This window comes from Eretmochelys imbricata, chromosome 6 (assembly GCF_965152235.1).
Source record: "Eretmochelys imbricata isolate rEreImb1 chromosome 6, rEreImb1.hap1, whole genome shotgun sequence".
Classification (NCBI taxonomy): domain Eukaryota; kingdom Metazoa; phylum Chordata; order Testudines; family Cheloniidae; genus Eretmochelys; species Eretmochelys imbricata.
This window is the reverse complement of record NC_135577.1, coordinates 40,963,146-40,990,165: the sequence shown is the minus strand read 5'-3', so window position 1 is coordinate 40,990,165 and position 27,020 is coordinate 40,963,146. Positions and strand designations below refer to the sequence as shown.

Below are 27,020 nucleotides of genomic sequence, written 5' to 3'. Positions count from 1 at the left end.
AAATAACACAGAATTTCCTTACTATTGAAGACACTTGAATCAGCCACTGAGTAAATGCAGTGTAGATAAACCAAATTATTTACCACTCAAAACAGATCCACTGATTGAAACTTCACAGATATTATCATGGAGGCAAAAAGTCTATTTTGACTTCTTTATACTCACACCATTGTACTTCAAAAATCTTTGCAGTTGGTCAGTCAGATTCAAATTGCAGCTTCTGCTACTGTTGCTCAAGCTTTCTTTCCTCCTGCCTCAGTTTGCATAGTTCATTCATAAACCAGAGTGATTTGGAAAGACAGACTTTGGGAAGAAGGTGCCTTGGGGATATTCTATGGATATTTGAGGACAAAAAATCATTATAAACTCTTACCAGACAATTGAATGTTATGTCACATGGACAACATTCTTCCTCAAACGTCCCTAGAAATGCTCTGGTACCATCAAGCTTAGAGGGCCTGGTCAGATGATCAAAACAAGTCCCTCACCCTGACAAGGGAGGTGTGCCACAACCTTAAATTGCATGAGTGAATAGTCTGATGATGACTTAGGGAAAACTTCCAAATATTAAACCTCCAATCCTATCCCAAACATCAGATCCCAAGCATGGCCAGCTGTATGACCTGAACCAACATTTTGGGCTCTGATTTCATAAGCTTGAGAAATCTCCCAAGAAAATTTAGATGCTGCAGGAAGTGATGTCCGTGATTCATTATGTGACATTTTTCCCCTTTGAGAACTAATGCCCCAATGTGGATCAGATGCAAAACTAGGACTTGAAATTTCCCAACCGCTCCCCCCCGCAATGTTAAATATGCAACTTCCTAAACTAAATTAGCAGTAAACAGGAATTGCCATGATCTCATCAATTTCACAGCTGTCCAATGGTGTTTTGAACAGCAGCAATGAAACTGCTGGAGTCTTGTTTCACTGTGTTGCAATGCTAGAATACTAGTTTTTTGGGGGGAAGGAAGAGAGCAGTCATTCTCCACCAATAGCAGTTGTCAGTGGGGCTCTCATGGTTTCAGATGGCCACAGAGTAAGATATATGTTACTCTGGTCAGTGTCACAACTAATATTCAGAATGGCTATTGGTAGCAGTGAAACTAGTCAGATCTTGCCATCAGCTGCCAGCTAGGAAAGCTGTGAACAGCAACAGCGGCACCAATATGATCTGCGGGAGCAGTTGCAAAAATGGGAAGAGGTGAAAGGAAGTTACTTTGAAGCTTTCTGTTCTTTTCCAGCAGCGAGGATGGGAAGGGACAGAGACTGGAAATTCTCCCCTTGCAGTGGTTGGTGATTCATAGATTTATAGATACTAAGGTCAGAAGGGACCATTATGATCATCTAGTCTGACCTTCTGCACAAGACAGGCCACAGAATCTCACCCACCCACTCCTGCGAAAAATCTCTCACCCATGTCTGAGCTATTGAAGTTCTCAAATTGTGGTTTAAAGACTTCAAGAAGCAGAGAATCCTCCAGCAAGTGACCCGTGCCCCATGCTACAGAGGAAGGCGAAAAACCTCCAGGGCCTCTTCCAATCTGCTCTGGAGGAAAATTCCTTTCCGACCCCGAATATGCCGATCAGCTGAACCCTGAGCATGTGGGCAAGATTCACCAGCCAGATACCCAGGAAAGAATTTTCTGTAGTAACTGAGATCCCACCCCATCTAACATCCCATCATAGGCCATTAGGCGTATTTACCATGAATATTTAAAGATCTGGAGTACTGTGTCCAGTTTTGGGCCCCACACTACAAGAAGGATGTGGATAAATTGGAGAGAGTCCAGCGAAGGGCAACAAAGATGATTAGGGGTCTGGAACACATGACTTATGAGGAGAGGCTGAGGGAACTGGGATTGTTTAGTCTGCAGAAGAGAAGAATGAGGGGGGATTTGACAGCTGCTTTCAACTACCTGAGAGGTAGTTCCAGAGAGGATGGTTCTAGACTATTATCAGTGGTAGAAGAGGACAGGACAAGGAATAATGGTCTCAAGTTGCAGTGGGGGAGGTTTAGGTTGGATATTAGGAAAAACTTTTTCACTAGGAGGGTGGTGAAACACTGGAATGCGTTGCCTAGGGAGGTGGTGGAATCTCCTTCCTTAGAAGTTTTTAAGGTCAGGCTTGACAAAGCCCTGGCTGGGATGATTTAATTGGGGATTGGTCCTGCTTTTGAGCAGGGGATTGGACTAGATGACCTCCTGAGGTCCCTTCCAACCCTGATATTTTATGATTCTATGATCAATTAATTACTATGGTTTGAAAGAGGGAGATACACTGTAACTTAACTATTTTTTTAAATAAACTGTGACCTTTATTTACAAAATAAAAGCAAACTAGATTTGTGCCCTTGTTTGTTAATTAATTATGTATAAAAAGAGCCTGACAACCACCTTCTTCCCAACATCCCAGCCAAATAAAATAATGCTTATTTTTTAACCTGAAAATATCAGGAGTGTGAAGTCTTCTTTTGCCTGTTTTTGTTTGTTTACCTTGAAGATTGATAACTTTAGAAGATTTCTCAGCCCCAACTGAAGAGGTCTGGATGTTCGTTAAATAGGATTTAATGAAACTAGAATTTTAATCTTGAATAAAAGTGACTTCTTCTCTTTCAGTTAATAAATTTTCAGTGTTTCTCTGATGTTATAATCGCACCACTTTTCCAGTTGCACCCTGTGTAGATAGTCCTGAATTTTAGAGCTGATTGAAAAACAGCTACAAAAATTGTGGAAAATGTGTTCCTTTTTTTCTATTGAGTTTTGGAAAATTTTGACCAGCTTTACTGAATTTTGAATGTGTGTGTTTAACAACAACAAAAAAACATTCAGACTGTTTTTATACATCAAAAAGAAGCCAAGAAGGTCAAAAGTTCAAACTCACCTTTTGAGATCACTAATATTGATGTTTAAAATCAGTCATCTAGATATAAATTATTTTCAAATATATAGTTCAAACTGTATTTGAACTAATTTCACGAAAATGGTGTTGTAATTCTTTGCTATTAAGAACTCTGTAGGTGGTTTTTTATCTTAAGGAGACAAGCCAGCACTTGCATTCAAGTATTAAAATACTTAGTAGCTGTAAGAAAACCTTATGCCTTCAGTTAGCATGCACTTTTTTTTAAAGTCAAAGAATTCAGCCATAAGAAAAAGAAAATTAAAGGAAGACTGTTTCCTTTTAGCTTTGAAAGTGTTGTTTTGCTTTTTAAAATATAGAATATATTCACTATAAAACAAAACAAACCTCATAAATTATGGAATTTGGCTCTGTATTCAGCCAATCCATGCATATGTAGATCAGCTGTACCACAAAACCTCTTTTTACTGGAGGTTCACATCTGAGTGATGGAAAGCTAGGAAATGGTGAAGATTTCACAATAATGTCTTGAGCGGTGTTCCATCCAACTCACAGGCATCTCAAACATACTCTCCATAGGTGTGCAGGATAATTGAAAGTGGGAACTATTTGAGGTTATAACAGGAGATGGTGAGATACACAAAGACATCTTTTAAAAATCGGAAGTCAGATCCTACTGAGGAAAATAAATGTAATGCCGATTTTTCAAAAAGGTTCTAGAGGCAATCCTGGCAATTACAAACTGGTAAGCCTAAGTTCAGGACCAGGCAAATTGGTTGAAACTATAGTAAAGAACAACATTATCAGACACATTGATGGACAAGATATGTTGGGGAAGAGTCAACACGGCTTTTATGAAGGAAAATTATGCCTCATCAATCTATTAGAATTCTTTGAGGGTGTCAGCAAGCACACAGATAAGGGTGATCCAGTGGATATAATGTACTTGGACTTTTGACAGGGTCCCTCACCAAAGGCTCTTAAGCAAAGTAAGCAGTTATGGGATAAGAGGGAAGGTCCTCTCATGGATCTGTAGCTGTCTAAAAGATAGGAAACAAAGGCTAGGAATAAATGGTCAGTTTTTACAGTGGAGAGCGGTAACTAGTGGGTTCCCCAAGGATCTGTACTGGGACCAGTGCTGTTCAACATATTCATAAATGCTCTGAAAAAAGTTTGTAGAGGATACAAAATGAAACAAGATAGTTGAAATCCAAAGCTGACTGTAAAGAGTTACAAAGGGAACTCAATAAAGGCAGTGACTGGCAACAAAATGGCAGATGAAATTCAGGGTTGAAAAGTTCAAAGAAATACACCTTGGAAAACATAATCCCAACTATACATACAAAATGATGGGGTCTAAATTAGCTGTTACCATTCAAGAAAAAGGTCTTGGAATCTTTGTGGATAGTTCTCTGAAAACATCTGCTCAATGTGCAGTAGCAGTCCAAAAAAAAAAAAAATTGAAAAAGATAAAGCGAAGGGCAACAGAAATGATTAGGGGTATGGAACAGCTTCCATATGAGGTGAGATTAAGACGACTGGGACTGTTCAATTTAGAAGAGAGACAACTAAGTGCGGGATTTGATACAGGTCTATAGAATCTTGAATGGAGTGGAGAAAGTGAATAAGGAAGTGTTATTTATAGTTCACATAACACAAGAACCAGGAGTCACCCAATTAAATTAATAGGCAAAATATTTAAAATAAGCAATAAGTAGTTCTTCACTCAACACGTAGTCAACGTGTGGAACTTGTTGTCAGGGGATGGTGTGAATTCCAAAAATATAACTGGGTTTAAAAAAATAATTGGGTTCATGGAGGATGGGTCCATTGATGCCTATTAGCCAAGATGGTCAGGGATGCAACCCCATAGTCTGAGGGTCCCTAAACCTGTGACTGCCAGAATCTGGGACTGAACTGCAGAGGATGAATCACTCACTAATCGCCCTGTTTTGTTCATGCCCTCTGGAGCATCTGGCACTGGCTACTGTTAGCAGGCAGGATACTGAGCTAGATGGACCATTGCCTGACACAGATAAATTAAAATTCAGTAACACTAAAATCAGTACCCAGAGTATAGCAGATGATACTGAATTGCATTACTGTTGCAGTAAACCTTTCAAGTTCATACTAGTTAAATAGCCATGTGATCTTCCTTCTGTCCTAAGCTCCATCTATGTTATGTTTGAGTAATATGCTCAGGGACACTGAATAAACACAGGTTATAGATAAGGATAGATATTATTGTTAATATATTTTCATTCTGGACATTAAATATCAATAGTTAATACAAATGAGCTGAATTTATATGCATAGAGATTAATATAAAGGCAGATATATTGACTAAAGAAAAATGAGTTGTAAAGTACACCTCAATTTACAAATAACTTACTTACATATCTGCTATAATTTAGAGAGAACAGTATTTCTAATTAGATTAGTCAGAATCAAATTTCTCAATATTTTTCCTAGAGATTGAGAGGCGTTAGTGACTTTTGTTAGCAGTCTTGCACCTAATTGTTGTCCAGAAGAGATCCTATTCTAGAATGCTTTCCTTTTTCAGGGAAGAGGAGAGAGGCATCTGTAATCCAGGGACCCCCTGGTGCCAACTGGAAAAGGACCTGAGGGTACATAAAGTTTTATAGGGATCCCCAGATCAGATATATGCATAATATGTCACTGAAGGATGACATGAGATCTCAACTGAGAGCCAGTAGCCCACTAGTCGTCATAATCATTGCAAAATGTAGCTATTCTAAAAATTATGTTCTTAAGGCTTTGAAGTTTAGGCAGGTTACCAGGTGGTGATACATCTCAAAAATGTTCCTTTACGACAGGAGGTAACAAGCACCTATCTCCCTGTCTGGCCATTTGTGCATTGTTTATTGTATGCCTAGCTGCATACTAAGCCAGGTGCAAACTAAGAGATCATGAAATCTACAGGAAAGGAAATCTGCAGAATGAAATAAACAACAGGTGGTGTCCTGTTTATGAATAAAAACTAAGGATTCTTATGATATATCTTGGAGTGCAAAGGAACACACTGAGTCCTTCACGTAGGAGGCAATGTGTGCTTGTCTCATGAAAGGAGGATCACAGCCAAGGCTGACTGTAAAGAGCTGCAAGGATTTGTGGTGAGCAATACTCTAAAACAGTGGTTTGCAAACTGCAGGTCACGACCCAGTAGTGGGTTGCGGAATGGAAGGCACTGGGTCACGGCGGCCCTGGTCAGCACCACTGGCCAGGTCTTTAAAAGTCCCATTGGTGTTGCTGCCCAGCTAAGGCAGGCTAGTTCCTACCTGTTCTGACACCATGCTGTGACCCGGAAGCGACTAGCAGCAGGTCCAACTCGTGGGGGGGCACTAGGCTCTGCGCACTGCCCCACCCTGAGCACCAGCTCCGCACTCCTATTGACTGGGAACCAGCCAATGGGAGCTGGGGGGAAGGGAGGGTGTCTGTGCCTGCGGACGAGAGCCATGCGGAGCCGGATCTGCTGTTGGCTGTTTCTGGAGCGCAGCATGGTCCGCAGTGCCAGGGCAGGCAGGAAACCTGCCCTAGCACCCCTGCTGCGCTGCTGACCAGGGGCTCCCCGAGGTAAGCCCATGCCTCAACCCTGCGCCTCAATCCCCTGCCTCAGCCCTGAGCCCCTCCCAAACCTAGAGTCCTTTCCTGCACCCCAAACCCCTCATCCCCGGCCCCACCCCAGGGCCTGCATCCCAGCCCAGAGCCCTGACCCACCTCCCACACCCCTGCACCAGCCTAGGCCCCCTCGCATGCCCTCAACCACTCATTCCCAGCCCCACCCTGCAATCCTCACCCCTGCACCCTAATCCTTTGCCCCAGCCCTGAGCCCCTCCCACACCCCAAACTCCTCATCCCCAGCTCCGTTGCGTCATGGACATTAACAGTTTTCTTCAACTGGGTCACCAGAAAAAAAGTTTGAAAACCACTGCTCTAAAAGATATGAGAATATCTTGTTAATTAGGTGTCAGCTCTAGAATGCCTACTTTGATTTTATTTTATATGTACCCATTTGTCCCCGATACTTCTGTTTGCTATAACTTGAATCTCTGTGCTTTGTTAAATAAACTTATATTTGATTTCACAATAAACATATCTGCATGCTGTGTGTTACCTGGAGCAGTGATCTGAGGTGGAACTGGTAAGCTGGGTGTACTGTTCCGTTGGAAGCAGTGAATCTATTAATACTGCAAGCATCGAGTGGACCAAAGACTGGACGCTTAGAGGACTTGGAGGTTGGAGTGTGCCAATTGTTATTCTGTAGAGTCACAGCAGGGCCTGGGAGGCCCAAAGGGGAGTGCTTGTTTTGCCTGGAGTGGATGCAGTTGGGGAGCTGTCCCCTGGAGGCCCAGACAGAGCTTCCTCAAGTAAAGGGCAAGTGGTAGCGAGGTGCCTCACAGCCCTGGGGAAGAATCACCGCCCTCCTTCTCTGCCCATTGAAATCCTTTTTTAGAGTAATGATAATTTTTGCTTTCCTGCCTGTCTAGCTGCTGATATGATTATGTTTCTCTGTTTCAGTGACTTTAAATTAATGGCTTTTGTGTGCATTTATTCATGGTACTTGAATAGCGATCTTGCAATGCATCAGGCCTCTTCAATGAACTGTTCCTGCTTTCAGTAAGTCAGGAATCAGCTGCTCAAGAAATGAGGTCAAATCACCTCCTTCATCTCTCCCTGGGGGTCAAACCATTTTTTTTCCTTTGATTTGATTCTTCTGGAGTTCAAGCCTATTAGTCAGAGACCTTTGTCACTTTTTGTAGACATGCATGGAGCCTGGGAAAAAAATAAAATCAATTTTCTGCTTGTGTATCTGAATAGAGGCATCAGCATTAGAAGTTTTAGTCTTAGTGGGGTCTACAAGAGTTTCCAGTGTTGTTACCTAGGCTGATAGTATACAATTTCCCATCTCGAGCAGCTTGTGCAATATTAGGACTTAGAAAATTTCCATTGATCTAAAGGATCTAATTTTTCCATCAACAGGAGTTGGAACTGTTGCTGCTTCAGAGCAAGGTGGCAGGTTCATTGGACCCACAAAAGGCTCTTTTGCTTTCTAAAAGTTCTGAAAGCTGCTTTTTAAATCTTAGCTTGCCTAAAGTTCAATCTGTAGTTCAATCACTTAACAACTTTTTGATGAGGTTTGCTTAAGAATTGCTAAATTCCCTGGATGTTGAAAGAACAGTAGGTAGCTAATCAAAACTATCCTCTCTCCATTTGCTAGCACTCTTTAACACCCTTTAAAGGTAATCTCTAAACGCTTGTCAAAAATAAAATATTAAAATATTTTTTGCTTGTGAATTCTTTGCTGCATGAACTGTAAGAAAGTAGCATTTCTTGGGGAAAAATGCTATAGTCTGAAAAGCAGTACTGAGAAAAGCTCCATGTCTAGACAATGTTTATTGCAACAAAATCATGTTGTCTTGTAAGCATAAAGTCCCCTGCACTTTCTCCTGAAATTAGGAGACATACAAAATCTGCCACAAAAACGAAGAGACTGCGGGAAACTCTGGAGTGGCAGCTAGTGTGATTAATTTGCTGGCTTTTACCTCTGCAGACTAAATTCATTCAAGACATAGATATAATAGATTGATGAGTGCTATGAGTACTTGATGAGTGCTATAGAAATCCCTTTAAATAAATCAAAAACACTAGTATTTAAATTGCATCTAAAAATTTTCTTGTAAATTAGGCTAATCCTTTCAATTTGGGATAGTTAGCATTCTTGATGCAAAAGAAGCTCAGTAACACAACAGCATGATGGGTTGTTGTACATCAGGATTGAGGTGTGTTAGTAGAGATAAAAGTAAATACATGAATTTCACTTACAGTAGTGCTGAAGAGTTTATTGTTAGCATTGTTATGGCAGTAAAAAGTTAATAATAGTACTTGATATGAAGTCTCTGGAAAGGGACTAATTTAAAATAGTTTCTTTTCTTTTTGTTTGGTTTCTCCTTTTTTCTTTTGATTCTGTATAGATATTTAAAAAAATATCAGAATTGTTACCCTACACAGAGATGTTGCTGTCCTCTTTTTAAAAAAAAAAAACAAAAAACCCTCCCGCAGCCCGTTCAACCACTTCACTGTGTGGTATTAAATTCCTTAACAATAGAAATGAGAAAGTCACCATGGCTTACTTAAATTGAGTGTTAAATATTTTTGGAACATTAAATAGCAATTGAGGCTAAGAAATACAAGTCATGAGATATTATTAGAGGTGTTTATAACCACTAATATCAATTCAAATTAGCTAATATAGAAGCTGGCGTATGAAGGACTGTTCAACAAAAGTGAGAACTTTTCTGAAATTGTTTAAAATAAGCGATCAAACTGACTATACAATGGACTAGATGTCCATGGTATTCTCATTCAAACGTGATGTTTATAATTTTGCTTTGTATATTAAATACATTAAGCATTCATGTGCTTAAAAATGTATTTCATAAAGATACCTCAGGCCATAATCTTATTTCAGATTGTTCATGCTTGCATTCAGGCACAGCACATGAATTATATGATCTGCAGGGATATGTGTGGTTTTCTGAGATAAGAATCTACACTGTTAACAATTTAGTGCACAATAATTGCTAGCTAATTGTTTTCATTAAATACGATATTTGTGTTGAAAGACAAATTCATTTTTAAGATTGAGGCTGCATTAACTCCTGACATGGGTGATTAAGAAAGCATAACAGAAATGCTAGATTCTTCAAATATTTTCCATGACATAAATATGAAACTTTAATTATTCATTATTGTTAGAATTTTGACATTCTGATGATAAACAAAGCATTTTAGATAGTGGATATACTTGAGATAATGGTATAAGTTCTGCTGTGTTCTTTGTTATGAAGTGTGCCATTTTGGGATAGCTTGTCATTATACCTCCTGTTCAAGTAGTTTTTGTCATTCAGAGACTTCCACCTCACCAAACTAACTTAAGAGGTTGTCTTGCTGTGTATGGATGTAATGTTACATTTCCATTACAAAAAAGGAAGGGTGGATAAGAGAAGCAATTACTTTTTCTAAAAACAGTCTGCACCAAAGGACCAGAATAACCAAATATTGTTTAACTCTTCAAAATATTCCAGCAGACCACTTTGAACAGAAAGTCACCCATTATGCAAATGTGGATTTTTCACAGTGTGGGAGGAATTGTCTGTTGTGTAGGGAAAATATTTGAGGCAGTATGCCCCACAACCTTTCCAGTGCTTGCAATGCTTCTAGTGCACTAGGTCAAAACACATTGCAGATTCAGGACATAAAATTTCTAAAAAGCAAACCTTGTGGGAAACCGCCTATGATTGGCTCTTACCCGCATTTTGGGGAAAGGCAGCCAATCATGGATACAGCAAGAAGGAGGCAGAGCTCTCCTCCCTCTCCACTCAGCAATGTGACATTATTCTTCCAAGAGGCAAGGGGAAAAGAGGGAACAGAAAGAGCACAGCAGTTCAAGGCAGCTCCTCTACCTCCTTCCCTTTCTCTTCTGTGAGCAACAGGTCAGTCTGCTCTCTGCTCCTCCTCCTTCCCTTCTCCCTGGCCTGAGACAAGGAAGAGGGGACCCCACTGCAGCCTCCCCCAAGCCTGGGATAGGGGCTGAAGAATCGTAGGAGGAGCAGAGGTGATGTTTGGGAGGGCAGAATTGATGGGGTTAGGTGGAGTGCAACAGTGGTTGGGTCAGAATTCATGGGGGGCTTGAGGGAGCAGGATTGATTTGGGGATGGAATTAATGCCTGTCAGGGAGATGGGCAAATGTGGGGGTTGATCTTAGAAACCCCCACTTTTGTCAGACCATATTAAACATTGTGCCTGAGGCCTCCCTTAGAAGGTTGTCTGCCATGCAGTGAGGGTCCGTTTGTCCCAGAGAATTTCTGCAAAACCAAGCATACTCCTGCTTCTTGTAAAATGCTTATAGAAGGAAAAACAAGATATTCTGCCTTAGAAGTAATTTATTTAGTGAGAATTTATAGCTAAACTTTCAAAAACAAGGAACAGAATCAATTATATGTTTCTATGGATGTTACTGAAAATTGTACTCACTGTAACCAAAGTTGAAAATTTCTTCTAGATCAGATCTCCCAAGGTTAGAATTTGTATCACTGAATATAATTCTTGCTAATAATACTTGTATAACTTGAATTGATGATCTGTTTAGAATTGTACTTTCCATTACAATCCAGTCTTGATATATAAATTTAAAAGTTAAACATATGTGACTGACTGTGTGTGTATTATCAAATTCTCTGTTGGGCTGGAAATATAACAGTTTTTAGAATGAGAGAACAGAAAATAACTTCACCCATAATGAAATACAGTTATGTCTGCCAACTAATCTTAACAAGGATACAAATCAGTAAAAATGTCTTGTGTCACAGAGCACAAGAGCCAAACTCAAGTGATTTGTTAATATTGTCACAACTAAAGATGCAGCTATAAAGAGGTAGTCTCAAATAGTTTTTTCGACTTTAATACTTTTTCCTTCATAATTTATAATAAGCTGCCAGAGTGGAATCCTATATATCACCGAAAGAAATATTGCCAAACTGGTAGGACAGAGCATTTGATGTATGCTTACCACTGAACAATATGAAGAAATTTGCACAGTGCTCAACAGTCTGAAGTGGTGCCAAACTGAGCATTGGTGATTAGGGGAAAATAATTATCATCTGCACATAGGTGATGATGTGCTATGTAGTGAGACCAAATGATGTGCACAGTAGCCATTTTTAGGATTTTCATTTACTCTTTTTGTATGCATTGTTTTTGTAGCTGTGTTGGTCCCAGGATATTAATAAAACAATTTGGGCGAGGTAATATCTGTTATTGGACCAGCTTCTGTTGGTGAGAGAGACAGAGTTTTGAGCTTACACAGCACAGAGCTCTCCTTCAGGTCTGGGAAATGTATTTAGAGTGTCCCAGCTAAATACAAGGTGGAACAGATTGTTTAGTGTAAGTAATTAACACGCATTTCACCTTGATAGTTCCTTGAAATATACATTAACTACTTATGCTAAACAATCTGTTCCACCTTGTATTTAGCTGTGACTCTCTGAATACATTTCCCAGACCTGAAGAGCTCTGTGTTGTGTTAGCTCAAAAGTTGGTCTCTCTCACAAACAGAAGCTGGTCCAATAAAAGATATTACTTCACCCACCCTGACTCCGTAGTTACTCTTTTTGGCAGCCTGGAATGGTGGCTACATGAGAGTGCTTAAGCACTGCATTTGGAAGAAAAACTGAGGACTGACACAATCACAAGGGCCAGCTATGACAGAAATGTGCCTGGAGATTCTAATAAAGCAATGTCCCGCACAGAAAGGTGCTCAGTGCCTCATGTTGTGTAGTGGGCGCAGTGTTCTTGCTGGTCCACCAAATCTACACTGTTTGCTCTTGTCAGCTCTGCAAGCTTTGTTCCTTTGTTTTCACTAGAGATGACAATTCTTGCAATATTTGGTGACTTTTTGAAAGTTTCCCATGATGTCATGATTGCTGGCATCAAACGCTCAGTTTTTCCCTTATACAGAGTGACTGCTTTCACATCGCAGGGGATAGCAGAGGGTTAGTGGAGTCCCCTTCTCAGCAGCCTCCAGGGAGGCCTGCTTTTTTTTTTTTTTTTTTTTTTTTTTGATGGGAGGGGGCATGAGTTTAAGATTGAATTTAATGCTTGAAATAATCAGACACACATAGGTTCAGGCAGTTGTACCCTAAAGGCTCAAAATCTAGAAGGCAAATGAAAAAGCTATAATTTATTAGCTTAAAAATAGTGATATATTTGAAAATAATCTCATGGGTTTTTTGGTTCTGACTCATGACTTTTGAATTCTTGGACCTGATCATATTGCACCATAGTCAGAAGTCCATTGATGACTCAGTGTTCCTGTTGCTCCTGCAGAACTGAGCCTCTAGAAGCTTGAAAGTAATTTCTGCCCCCTACCAATTATCTGCTTTTCTAATTGGCAAACATTAGCTTTTTTGTCCTGTGTTTCTAATGGAGCTTGATATTAATGTTGCTTTTCTTAGTTTACTGTATGCATTGGCATTATTGACATTAGCAAAGATCTAGACATAGTGTATTTTAACTGTTTGTATCACTTACACACTTTTGCTAGCAACAAAATTGATAAAACTCCTTGATAATTCAAATGGCTTACTATAAAATGTAAACATGATCTACAATTTTTATTTAATTATATTTACTAGTGGAGGTCCAAATGGATGGGGTATTTTTGGCCATATTGCCACTCACTATTGTTGTCAGTTTCGCCTTTTTCTGTTTTATTCTAGTAATGAACAAAACCTTTTAAATGTTCTTTCATTCTTGCTATTGTTTAGCCATTTTAACATATTTGTTAAAATAATATTCAGCTTAAACAAATGAATTTAAATTGAACAAGAAATTGATGTATTAGGGTGTAATGACTCACATATAGATAGTGGCCCACTAATGCAGATAGTGAAGCAGTAAATTGCAAAAAGTGTATATTCACTCTTTCCCATCACTAAGCAAATATCACTTTTTTCTGAAGTTATGCAATATAGAATTTTTGTTGTTGTTGTGAACCCAAGTTTTCATCTGGCCAGCTGGTTCATGTAGTACCAATTTTTATTTACCCTTTAATTTTTAATTACTTTTTGTCAAGTCCTTGCTCAACCACAAATATCAAGTCTTGGTGTTTTTCCTTTATACAACTTTTTGGCTTCTTGTCAGAGTTTCATCTACTTGTTTCTTTGGTTGTGTGTTTTGTTTCCCACATATAATTTCTTCCTTTAGCATAAGCTATGGAGGAGGACATCCATCACACTCGGAAACGGATCTTCTTCACAGACAGACATATGCAGCTTCTCATCAGCTTCCAGGATATGCTACCACCCACCATCCTACTGGTAAATGTCTATTGTATGAACACTCAATTTAAATAGCTGCTCTGTTAAATACTATATGTTTAAGCTGATTAATTATATGGTCGTAGGGAGCCTGTAATGCAAGGTGTGGCAAAGGGTATTTCAAGAGTGAATTTACTATTTCAGCAATTTACTGAGCCTTCAACCATGAGTTTGTCATGAGTGTACAATGGGGAAGGTAACTAGAAAGTGCAGTGCTTCATCGTCTGGCTTACTAGCTCTATGAGCTTTAAAAACAAAAAAGTCCTCTGAGTTTTTTCTTTCAGATATTGAGCATCAAATTTTCAATGACAGTCAATAAGTATCTAACTGTTAACCTATTCTACCCGTAAGAGTCAAATATTCTGTTGGTCTCCAAAGCCAGCTGCTGAAATTGTGCCAACAATTTTTGTGCAAATCAGATACTTAGAAGCCTAATCCATGCAAGTCTGGACACACAATTGTTCTTACTAATTTGTGCAACCTTATGGTATAGTATTAAAGGCTAACTAAAAATATAGCTTTAAAATGTGGTAATAGTGAATGCCTTAGAAGTAAATGATGTAACCTAACTGGTCATCACTTCATAAAAATGTGAGCCTGTGTTCTGCAATCTAGATATCAACTTGTGTTGCATATGAAAGAAGAAGACTTCACAAAAAGAACAGTGGGACAAAACCTGGGGGAGTGGGAAATGCATATCAAACTTAAAACTAATAACTTTGCTTCCTACGAACAGGAAGGGTTTGTAGTCTTTGGGTAGCAATGATATCTCTGACTGTGGCTTGCTCTTGAATTTGCAATAGGAGTTCATTGGGATTTGTATATTTGTTTTTTTCCAAGGTCTTTCTGGAATATTTGATACCAGTATGCACAGTGCTGGAAGTAACACTAAAGAAACTTCAGTTATGAACTTTCTCTCTGCAATTGAGTCTCGCACTGCTCAGGCTGCTTCTTCAGGAGCTACCCTTTTACCACAATTCAGGGCTCCGTCATGGCAGACAGGTGATATTTTCTTAATTTTTAGCACGCTTGTAAATTTTTATATATGTGTGTATGTATTTAAAAGTTGAGTTTTGGTGATGTAATAAATAAGACTGAGATGAGAATTCTTTCTTAAACTCCTCTTTTCGTTATTCTTAATTTTGTGAAAACATTTCCTCTTGAAACAAATTTTTTCATATTGGTGTTAGCCTAGTAGTGAATATTTCTTGAGAGTTTAAAAAAAAAAAAGAAAGCTTCTCAGCCACTTTTGAATTTAGCAATTATGAAAAATTTGCACATCTTCCACATCCATTTTGTTTTGCACTATTATAACCCAAGCCAAGCTTCTCATTCAAATTTTTGAAATTGGCAAAACGAATACGGTCAGATCAGTGGTCCACCTAGTCTAGTATCCTATCATCTGCCCATGGCCAACCCCAGATGCATCAGAAGAAATGAACAGAACAGGGCAGATTTGAGTGATGCATTCTCTGTTGTCCATTCCCAGATTCTGGTAGTTGGAGATTGAGGGATACCCAAAGCATGGGATTACATCTGTGACCATCCTGGCTAATAGCCATTGATGGCCCTATTCTCCATGAATTTATCTAATTCTTTTTTAAACCCAGTTTATACTATTGGCCTTCACAACATCCCCTGGCAACAAGTTCCACAGGTTGACTGTGCGTTGTGTGAAGCAGTTGTTCTTTTAGTTTGTTTGATACTTGCTGACTATTAATTTCAGTGGGTGACCCACTAGTTCTTGTGTTGTGTTATGTGAAGGGACAAATAAAAGTTCCCAGTTCCTTATTTACTTTCTCCATATCCCCTTTTAGTTGTCTCTTTTCAAAGCTGAACAGTCCCAGTCTTTTTAATTTCTTCTCATATGGAAGCTGTTCCATACCCCTACTCATTTGTGTTGCTTTTCTCTGTACCTTTTCCAGTTCTAATATATCTCTTTTGAGATGGGGTGCCCCAAAATTTCATGTAGTATTAAAGACATTGGCATACCATGAATTTATATAGTGACACAAAGATGATATTTTCTGTCTTATTATCTATCCCTTTCCTAATGGTTGCTGACATTTTGTTAGCTCATTTGACTGCCGCTGAACACTGAGCGGTTGTTTTCAGAGAATTCTCCATGATGACCCCCACGTCTCTTTCTTGAGTGGTAACAACTAATTTTGACCCCATCATTAGACATAATTGGGATTATGTTTTCCAGGGTGCATTACTTTGCACTTTTCAACCCTGAATTTCATCTGCCATTTTGTTGCCAGTCACCGCCTTTAGTGAATTCCCCTTGTAACTCTTTGCAGCCAGATTTGGACTTTAACTATCTTGTGTAATTTTGTATCCTCTATCAGAGGGGTAACCATGTTAGTCTGTATCCATAAAAACAATGAGGAGTCCGGTGGCACCTTACAGACTAACAGATTTAAGGTGCCACTGGACTCCTCATTGTTTTTGTATCCTCTGCAAACTTTGCCTCCTCACCGTTTACCCCTTTTTCCAGATCATTTATGAATATGTTGATCAGCAGTGGTCTAGTACAGATCCTTGGGGGACCCACTATTTATCTCTCTCCACTGTGAAAACTGACCATTTATTCCTATCCCTTGTTTCCTATATTTTAACAGCTGCTGATCCATGAGAGGATCTTCCCTCTTATCCCATGACTGCTTATTTGGCCAAAGAATCTTTGGTGAGGGACCTTGTCCAACTATATCCACTGAATCACCCTTGACCATGTGCTTGTTGACCCCCTCAAACAATTCTAATAGGTTGGTGAGGCATGATTTCCCTTTACAAAAGCCATGTAGATGCTTCCCCACCATACTGTGTCCACCTGTGTGTCTGATAATTGTGTTCTCTACTATAGTTTCAACCAGTTTTCCTGGTAATGAAGTTAGGCTTACTGGCTTGTAATTGCTAGGATCACCTCCGGAACCTTTTTAAAAAAATGGCATTACATTAGCTACTCTCCAGTCATCTGGTAAAGAGGCTGATTTAAGCAATAGGTTACATACCACAGTTAGTAGTTCTGCAATTTCATATTTGAGTTCCTTCAGAACTCTTGGGTGAATACCATCTGGTCCTGGTGACTTACTGTTGTTTAATTTATCACTTTGTTCCAAAACCTCGCCTACTGACACCTTAATCTGGGACAGTTCCTCAGATTTGTCACCTTAAAAAATATGGTTTCACTGTTCCTCACTAGCTCCTTCTTGTACTTAACCAACTTCTTTCCTATCCTCTTCTCTACGGTATAAGTTCCTCCTTTAATAGATTCATCCCTTAGGGATGTCTCTGCCTGAACTGTATGCTCCTCCGCAGCTTTCGGCTTTTCCCCAGCCCTTAGTTTAAAAAAATCCTCTCCAACATTTTTAGTTGTACATGGAAATCCTCATTAGGGATTATGAACAGAATAAATGTGAAAGTACTTGGCTTTGCAAAAATTTATGAACATTTGAAAATGGTTTAGTGGGAATGCAAGGATGTCATTTTCTCTAGTGAATTAAATTTAAACTTCCAGTATCTATTTGGACCTACTCACATTAACAAAAAATGTAAATCAATTAGGTTTAATCAGACTTCCTCAACTAGACCATCCACACACCCTGGCAAGTCATGTATTCTCAACCCTCTCTCCCCATACCAATTATTTTCCATAATGTTTCTACTTAAAATTCATGGATAACCTTGACTGCTTCTTCAAGTGATGGTTCCTATGTGTATTCCACATATGTGTATGAGTGCATGCCATGTGCCTGAGTCAGGAAATTCTTCAGAGCAGTGTCTGTTGGCCTGCCCATGCTCAGTAGCTCTCCTTGTGCTCCTGAGTGAGGGTATAAGAGGCAGTCCGGGTCAGTGCCTTGCTAGTTACTTGTTACTGTTCCATGGTCACTACTTCCCACCCAGAACTCAAGAAGCCTGGGAGTTTTGCCTACTGAATCATCTGATGGAGAAGGCTATGAGGCCCCTTTCCAATCTGGGACAGGGAGACTGCCCTGTACATGAGCCTTAACTGCCTGGCAGAGCCCCTGCAAGCATGTGCCTTTGAGCTGAGCCATCAATATCTAATCCCAAGGACTCTTCTTCCAGGTCTCCACATGAGTGTTGAGGGCACTCTCATGGGTGCAAGAACAGATCCCCATTGAGGACTGTCCATAAGAAACACACTTCCTCCCTGAGCCGGTCCATTGTGATTGGAACCTAAGGAACAAGCTCTGATGCAACCCCCCCAAGGTGCATAAAAAGAAAGATCCACCAGTTTTGTCCGTCACCTTGGTACCAAAACATAAGGATAGACTCTCGCTAGTTCTGTCTATGAGTGCTGGTCTGGACCCATTGTTGGTACTGCTTCATCCACCTAAAGACCATCCGGTCACGGTAGATTCACCAGATCCATCAGACTTAACTGTGGGAACCTCTTGGATACTAGGATGTATTGAGATTTATGTAACACCAGAGATTATATTCCTCCCTTTTCCAGTCTTGACTTCTTTCCATCCTGGTCCTCTGGAGGAGGAGCCTGCATTACTGTCCCAGGAGCCGTCTCACCTCCAGCCATACGGCAGGAGTGCCCTGGTACCAACAGTGCCGTTGCTACTGATGGAGCAGTTCTTGGACTTGGATGAATCTGCGGATATGGCCGCACTGGTATCTCCGCAGAGGCAGTTGAACCCTGATAGACAGTTGAGTGGTTACGCTCACCATTCCCCGGTTATGACCCCGTCCCCTTCCAGGGACCGCTGGTACCAATTTCTTTGGGGTCCCCCGCAATCCATTGATTCTGATTTCTGGCTTTATTGGGGTCCTTGTGGCAAGCATCCAGGCCCCTCTCAAGAATTGTGCTTTTCCTTTCCCTCTCACCAGCCAGTTCTGTTGGTGTACAAGCAGGAAGAGGTGTAACCAGATCCACAGGTACCGACGGGTCTGACGGGTGTCTCTTCATCATCCCCAGACAAAGTGATCACTCCTTCTTCACCTTCTCTGTTGGATGATCATTGCCGGGACCACTCTTATAGACCAGGATGTAGGCAGTCTGGTCTAGGAGTCAGCTCTAGAGGGCAGAGCAGATGCCCAGGTTGGGAAATGAAGCCAAGGGTCAGCACTAGAATCATTTGCCAATTACCAGAGCCAGGAGTCAAGCCAGAGTCAGAACCAGGAATTGAAACTGAGGGTCAGAGCCGAGGTCTGATACAAAATGCGAGAGCCAAGGATAAAGCCAGAATTGGGGTCAGAAGTCTGAGGCTGGGGTTGGAGCCAGAACTGGTAACTTATGATTGGAGGTGAGGTCTAGGGGCAAGAACTGGAGGAGAGGCAAGGATCAAGCACGGAGCAGCAGCATGGTGGGAACAGGGGCGAAGGCAGGGGTGAGGCAGGAGCCAGGAACAGAGCAGGAATCAGGAACAGGTTTGGGTACAGTCCTGGCTCCAACCCTGGACTCTGACCCCGATTCTGGTTTGATCCTTAGCTCTGGCATTTTGTATTAGACCTCAACTCTGACCCTCAGTTTCAATTCCTGGTACTGACTTAAAGAGTGTGATTGGACCGATCAGTGGAACCAGAGAAATCTCCAGTCAGGGCTCCCATGGGTGGTGCCTTGGCTGAGGCTATAGTCCTACTAGCTTCTCAGCCTACTAAGTTTCAGCAGGCACTGGATGGAGGCCAGGGTGAAGCAGCAATCTGGGGACACCCAGGTCTGGGTTCAAGACCTGGGACATCACATCCAGGAGCTGTTGCAAAGAGTGACCAGTGATCTACAGATCCTGTTAGAGGAGATCCAGGACCCTCAACACCAATTCCTGGACATCTTGCAGCCTCAGGGACCGAGAAAGTTGCCTCTATCCATCAGTGAGGCCGTGCTAGAACTGGCTAGAGGAGTATGGCACACTTTAGCATCCTGTGTCCCTACATCGAAAAGGGCCAAGAGGCGGGTTTTTGTTCCTGCTAAATTCTTATTCTACCATCCTGCCCCCAACTTGCTGGTAGTACAGGCAGTTGCTGAAAGGGCTAGGTCCCACTATCAAAGGGCTATCTCAGCAGATAAAGGGTGTAAGAGACTGGACCTCTTGGGGAGGAAAGTCTTCTCCTCTGCAGGCTTGCAATTTCATGTCACTAACTACTAAGCATTGTTTGTGAAACAAGATTTTAACTTCTGTTCCAGGCTTGTGGACTTCGCAGACAAGATTTCCACAGAGGTTAGGGCCCAATTCCAGCATCCTTTAGATGAAGGGAAGTTAGTGGCAAAGATAGACCTCCAGCTGCAGTGGATACGGTGGATATGGCTTCCAGAAGTTTGGCCACTGGTTTAGTCGTAAGGAGGGGATTCCTGGCTACAATTGTCAGGGTTTCCTAGGGAGGTCCAAAATACTATCCAGGACCTTTGCATGCCAAACAACAGAAAGCTACCCCTATATTGCTCCAGAGGAGACATGGGTTGCGTCTCCCAAAATCATGCTCTGCTTACGTCTTGGACAAATGGCCTCATAAACTCCTTTCCTCCCATTCCCCTGCTTCCACAGGTCATAGGGAAGATACGTCACCACAGAGCCACCATCATTCTCTTAGCACCCCACTGGCCCAGACAGTTCTGGTTTACGGAACTTCTAAGAGTGTCTTCCCATCAACTTATCAGGATTCGGCCTTTAGACCCATAGACTTTAAGGACAGAAGGGACCATCATGATCATCTAGTCTGACCTCCTGCACATTGCAGGCCACAAAACCTCACCCACCCACTCCTGTAATAGATCCATAACCTCTGGCCAAGTTACTGAAGTCCTCAAATTCATGATTTAAAGACTTCAAGTTACAGAGAATCCACCATTTACACTAGTTTAAAGCTGCAAGTGACCCATGATCTCCTAACCCTATATTGGGGAAAGACCAAATATCCCAATCCAGGCTCATTCCACCACGGCCTGGTTTTTGGAGGGAGTTGGAAATAGAACACTCATGTACAGTCCCTGTTCAGGTGATCCTTAATCAGAATAGAAAAGAGTCTACTAGAATCTGTTATCAGGCCAAATTGAGATGCTTTTCATCCTGGGCACAGCTGTGCCAACATTACCCAGAAACTGTAAGCATTCCAGTTGTTCTTAGACTATTTCCTATTCTTGAAGACTTCAGTTTTCTCTATTAGTTCACTACGAGTACACCTTGCAGCAATTAGTACCTTACTTCTCTGGTGGGAGGATGCTCCACCTTTACTCACCCAGCTACAGTATGATTCATGAAAGACCTGATCAGGACCTTCCAACCAGTGCTTAAACCTACCCCTCAATAGGACCTGTCCAAGTTCACTATGGTGACTTGTACCATGGCCCACTTGTCCATGAAGTTGGCATTCTTAGAAGCTATCACCTCAGCTAGGAGGGTCAGTGAGTTCGGAGCCATCATGGCAGACCCTCCTTATACAGTGCTTCTCAAAGAAAAGGTTTCTCTTCGACTATACCCCAAGTTTCTCCCCAAGATTGTTTGAGTTCCATATCAATCAAATGATACTTGCCTGTATTTTTCCTAAAATCCCATGCTTTCCCCTGAAGACAAGAGACTTTGCTCCCTTGATGTCTGCCATGCCCTGGCATTCTACCTGCAAAGAACCAAACCCAATAGGAAATCTCCGAGGATCTTTATTGCTATAGCAGAGAGGTCGCATAGGCAGGCCATATCCCCCCAGAGGATTTCTAAGTGGGTCTCTGGATGCATCTTAAAGTGCTACAAGTTAGCAAACATTCCTCCCCCTGAGGATATCACAGCTCACTCCACACAAGGCCAGGCTTCTTCCACAGCGTCTATCAGATGCTCTGCTGCAGCACATCTGTGGAGTGGCCCCCTGGAATTCAGTTCATGCGTTAGCGATGCATTGTGCCCTAGTTTATGCCTTGGCTGCGGATGCAGCACGGGTATTGGCAGTAGTGTAAGCATCTTTGCTACCAGCTTCCTCACCTGCCTCCAGTCTGGTCTCCCTGCTTGCCCATCGTCCACATGTGGAATTCACATAGGGAGCATCACTTAAAGAGGAAGTGGAGGTCACTTGCTGTAACTGGAGGTTCTTCAAGATGTGTGAACCTTACACGCATTCCCCGACTCGCCCTCCATCTTCTCTGCTTCGGATCCGGTTGAATTTGTGGTAAGAAGAGGAACTGGAGAAGGATTGACTCGAACTGCTTCTTGTACCCTTGGTCGGGTCCATGAGGAACGCGACTGAGCTTGTGCAGGCAAACGGACGCTGCTTTGAAGAATTTCCAGACTCAGGAGCATGGCATGTATGCGTATCCAAGTATGGAATATGCATAGGGGCCACACATCTCGAAGAACCTCCAGTTACAGTAAGTAGCCTCCACTTTCACAATACACTAAGTTGTGGGTTTGTTTTTTTTTTAAGAGTATCTCCTAAATTTGAGTCCTAAATCCATGTTTAGGCAACTAAGTGGTTTGATTTTCAAAAGTGCTGAGCATGTGACAGCTTTGTCTGAAGCCAGTCTGACCTTTTTCTTGCTTTCACAGGTCAAAACTGAATAGCTATTCAGGCAAGTTCACATATCATGAGTAGGGTATAGAGCCAGCCACATCAGCAAAGGCAACCTGAACTAATAAGGTTGCTGCTACTGCCTTCTGCTTTTAAGAAACAGCAGCTTTGCTGAGTTGGTGCTGGTGTGGCTGGCTTGGCATGTCTCCAATGATGTAAGAGCTGTAGGAATGGCTTGAATCTGTCAAAAGGAAGAAATAAAGACAGATCCATTAGGGACCTTTATACATCTACAATTGAAACAGAAATAAATGAGTTCCTTTCTTAAATTATTGTTATTGGCTATTATTGTGCCCTTATCCTCATTTTATAGAAGGTGAGGACCAGTTTTAAAAAAAAAAAAAAGTCCAGCTGCATTTAATGTTGTTTTAAATGCTAGTGTTTATGCATCAAAATAATATTTATTTATACTACTTCAGACAGGAAGAACTCATAGTTACCGCCCTGTCTGACAGATGAAAAAAAGTTGGCATATTCTAGTAATTCAGCTTCTTCGAGTGCTTGCTCATGTCGATTCCAGGTAGATGTGTGCGTACTGCGTGCACAGTCATCAGAAGGCTTTTCCCCAGCGGTACCCGTCAGGTTGGCTGTGGAGCCCCCTGGAGTCACGCCTTCATGGCGGTGTATATAGGTCCCTACCGACCCGACACTTCCTCAGTTCCTTCTTATCGTCAGTGATGGTCGTTGGAGCTGCGTGTCTCTCTTGCCTCAGCGAGTGTTTCCCCTAGTGATCAGGCTTTTGAATATCCTGTAAATAGTTTTAGTTAGTGCTTGTCTTTAGTAGTTAATTAGTTAGATAGAAGTGGGGGGTTCCCCCTCAACCAAATTCCCTCACCTCTTGGGGTTTGGGGCATGCCGAACTTGCTGTGCCCAACTTGCCACAAGCCCATGCCAACGGGTGACCGCCACGATCCCTGCCTAAAGTGTCTGGGGGAGGCACATGAAACAGAACACTGCAAGATCTGCAAAGGGTTCCACCTGAGAACAAAGAAAGAAAGGGACTTCAGGCTCAAACAACTCCTTATGGAGGCAGCCCTCTATCCCCAGCCAGCTCCAGGCTAGCTGGACCTGGCACTGAGCACTTTCGTGCAGAGTGCTCCAGGCTCCGTTAGAGTCCTTCCTTGGTGCAGTTTCTCTAAGTATAGAGAGCGTTGGGACTGTCACTCCCCAGTGCCAAAGCCCACGGTGGCAACACAGCACCTCACACTCACTGGTGCCGCATAAATGGCCCAAGAAGATGGATAGAGGGTGCTCGCTCACAGTGAGAGCAGCCAGGTCTGCTAGCGATGTGTGTCCAGCGCAGGGGCACCCGGCGCTGGTCGTGGAGGAACCGGCACCGTTGACTTCGGGCCCACAAAGGGATCCGTTGGGTCTGGTGCCGTTAGATTCTCCTGCTAGAGAGTGCCAGGTGGAGAAGAAGGAGCTCCCTTCCACCCTGGACACATTTGAGGCTGCCAGGGACTTAATTGACATGACAGCACCGCAGTCCCCTGGCAGGCAAGATAGACCTCCAGCACCGCAAGGCGCTGTGCCGTCTAGTGGCAAGCCTGCAATGATGAGGCACCGCTCGCCTTCCCCATGGCACTGTTCTCTGGCACTGTCCTGCTTGGCCCTTCTGTGGTGTCCTCACTCAGGGTCCCTGGCGCAGACCTCTTTACAGGCCTCACTGGATGCAGCAGACTCTGCCACACGAACCATGTCCTCCACCATAGCTATGAGGAGGAGCTTATGGCTCTAGGTGTCGGGCCTTCCCACAGAGGTCCAACAAACAATTCAAGACTTGCCCTTTGACAGTATGGGGCTGTTTTCTGAGCAGACAGATTCCAAGCTCCATAGCCTAAAGGATTCACGGGAAACGTTGAAATTGCTGGGTCTGCATACCCCTGCCACCCAGCGGAAACACTTTAAGCCCCAACCACTTCCCCAGCCTAGGCAGGACTTTTCCAGGAAGTGGGGCAGGAATGGTAGGCGTAAGCCTCCCCATCTACTGCGCGGCCAAGGCTCAGCGAGGCAGTCATCAGGCTCTAAGCAAGCCTTTTGATGGCGCACCTCGGGGCGATGCACCAGTCCACTCACTGGATCCTTCACCCTGTTCTCTGAATCGTCTGTCCCACTTCTGTCATGCTTGGACCCAGATAACCTGAAATCGCTGGGTCCTTTGCACCATAGAAGTGGGATATTTTCTCCAATTCTGCTCCTCCCCTCCCTTCCATGTCCCTTGCCCGTCCCTCTTCAGGGACTCTTCTCACAAGCAACTCCTCATGCAGGAGGTTCAGACGCTCCTCACCACGGGAGCAGTGGAGGAGGTTCCTGAGGAGCTAAAGGGCAAGGGATTTTACTCCCAAAATTTCCTAATCCCCAAAGCCAAAGGGGGTCTCAGACCCATCATTGACCTGCAAGGCCTCAACAGGTTCATGAAGAAGTTGAGGTTCTGCCTGGTCTCTTTGACTGCCATCATCCTGTCCCTGGATCCAAGAGACTGATACGCCATCCTCGACCTAAAGGACTCGTACTTCCATGTATCAATAGTTCCAGCCCACAGATGCTTTCTCAGGTTTGTAGTGAACCATAACCATTACCAGTTTACAGTCCTCCCCTTTGGCCTGTCAGCAGCCTCTCGAGTTTTTACCAAGTGCACGGCAGTCATAGCTGCCTTCCTGAGAAGAAGGCAGGTGCAGGTCTTCCTGTACCTTGATGACTGGCTGGTCAGGGGCTGTTCCAGGGCGCAAGTGGAGCAACACGTCGACAAGCTGGGTCTCCTCCTGAACGTACACAAATCAACTCTATCCCCTACTCATAGAATAGAGTTCATTGGGGCAGTGTTGGATTTGGGTCAGGCCGGAGGCTTCCTGCCAGAGATTCGTTTTCAGACAGTGCAAGACGTCATAGAAGGCTTCAAGCAATACCCCACCACCACAGCGAGGAATTGCTTAAAGCTCCTTGGACATACGGCAGCTTGTACATACGTGGTACAGTAAGCAAGGCTGAGGCTCAGACCTCTCCAGGCCTGGCTGGCATCAACTTATCGGCCAGGGCGCAACAGCCTGGACAAGGTGGTCGACACTCCCACTGCCAGTTCTTTGGTCTCTCCAGTGGTGGCTTAACCCACAGGCGGTATGCGCAGGGGTCTCCTTTGCCAAACCACAGCCCTTTCTGTCTCTGGTCACAGCTGTGTCAGCGTTGGGGTGGGGAGCTCATCTGGGAGAGCTCAGGACCCAGGGACTTTGGTCACAAGTCAAGCTCTCTCACTTCTCGTCAATGTCAAGGAGTTGAGAGCAGTCCGCCTGGCATGCCAGACCTTCCAGCCCCACTTGCGAGGGAAATGTGTGGCGGTGATGATGGATAACACAACCACAATGTTTTATATAAACAAGCAGGGCGGAGCTCGCTCCTCTCCCCTATGTTAGGAAGCCCTCACACTGTGGGACTTCTGCATAGCCTACTCAATTCACCTGGAAACATCCTATCTTCTGGGTTCTCAGAATGAGCTGGCGGACTATCTCAGAAGAGCCTTCCACAACCACAAGTGGTCCATTCACCCAGACATGGTGAATAGCATTTTCGAAAGGTGGTGAGTTCCCCAGATCGACCTGTTCACTACAAAAAGCAATAGTCGGTGCCTGCAGTTCTGTTCCTTCCAGAATCACAACCTGAGCTCATGGACGTGTTCCTCCTCGCTTAGACAGACCACCTGCAGTACACATTCCTGCCTTTCCCGCTCGTCCACAAGATTCTGCTGAAGACCTAGGGAGGAAGAGGGTCATATACTGATAGCACCAGCCTAGCCTCACCAGCACTGGTATACCATGCTTCTGGAGCTATCGGTGGATACCCCAATCTCATTGCCCTTGCTTCCAGACCTGATCACTCAAGACCACGACCGTCTCCAGAATTCCAGCCTCGAGTCTCTCCACTTTACAGCTTGGACACTTCCTGGTTAAACCAAGTAGAACTAATCTGCTCTGATCCCATTAGGGAGGTTCTCCTTGGCAGTAGGAAACCCTCCACCAGACATTAGGAAACCCTACTTGGCCAAGTGGAAGAGATTCTTGATCTGGTGTTTTGCAGGGCCTTCCATTGCAGACACCGATACCTCTCATCTTAGACTATCTGTTGCACTTAAAGAAGCAGGGCCCGTCAGTATCATCAATAAGGGTTGATCTAGCAGCCATTTCGGCATTCTACCCAGGAGTGGCTGGCCAATCAGTCTTCTCCAACCTGATGGTCGGTTGGTTTCTTAAAGGTCTTGACAGATGATACCTGCAAGTTAGGCAGCCAGTCCCGGTTTGGGACTTTAATCTGGTTCTTTCAAGACTAATGGGCTCCCCTTCAAGCCCCTACTGACTTGTTCATTATTCTATCTGTCATGGAAGGTGGCATTCCTGGTCACAATAATATTAACTAGGAGAGTGTCCGAGCTTAAAGCCTTAACTTCCAACCCTCCTTACACCATATTTTATAAGGACAAGGTGCAGCTTAGGCCTCACCCAGCCTTTCTTCCAAAGGTTGTCTCTCAGTTTCATGCCAGTCAGGACATTTTTCTCTCAGTCTTTTACCCTAAGCCACATACTAGCAGTTGGGAGCAAAGACTCCACTCCTTGGACATTCGGTGAGCATTGGCCTTTTATATTGAGCACCCAAAGCCGTTTCATAAGTTGATTCAGTTGTTCGTTGCAGTAGCTGACAGGATGAAGGGCCTCCCAGTGTCTTCTCAAAGAATTTCGCCATGGATCTCGTCTTG

General features: G+C 43.0%; 1 protein-coding gene across 2 annotated transcripts in view; it reads left to right on the top strand.

Moving 5' to 3' along the window:
* Positions 1-27,020, top strand: part of QSER1 (glutamine and serine rich 1) — an 82,703-nt gene that overhangs the window by 16,504 nt on the left and 39,179 nt on the right. For both annotated transcript variants that reach the window (XM_077818456.1, XM_077818457.1), the window contains exons 2-3: positions 13,644-13,756; positions 14,597-14,758. In XM_077818456.1, the coding sequence (XP_077674582.1) occupies positions 13,644-13,756; positions 14,597-14,758 (275 nt within the window). The remainder of the gene's footprint in view (positions 1-13,643; positions 13,757-14,596; positions 14,759-27,020) is intronic.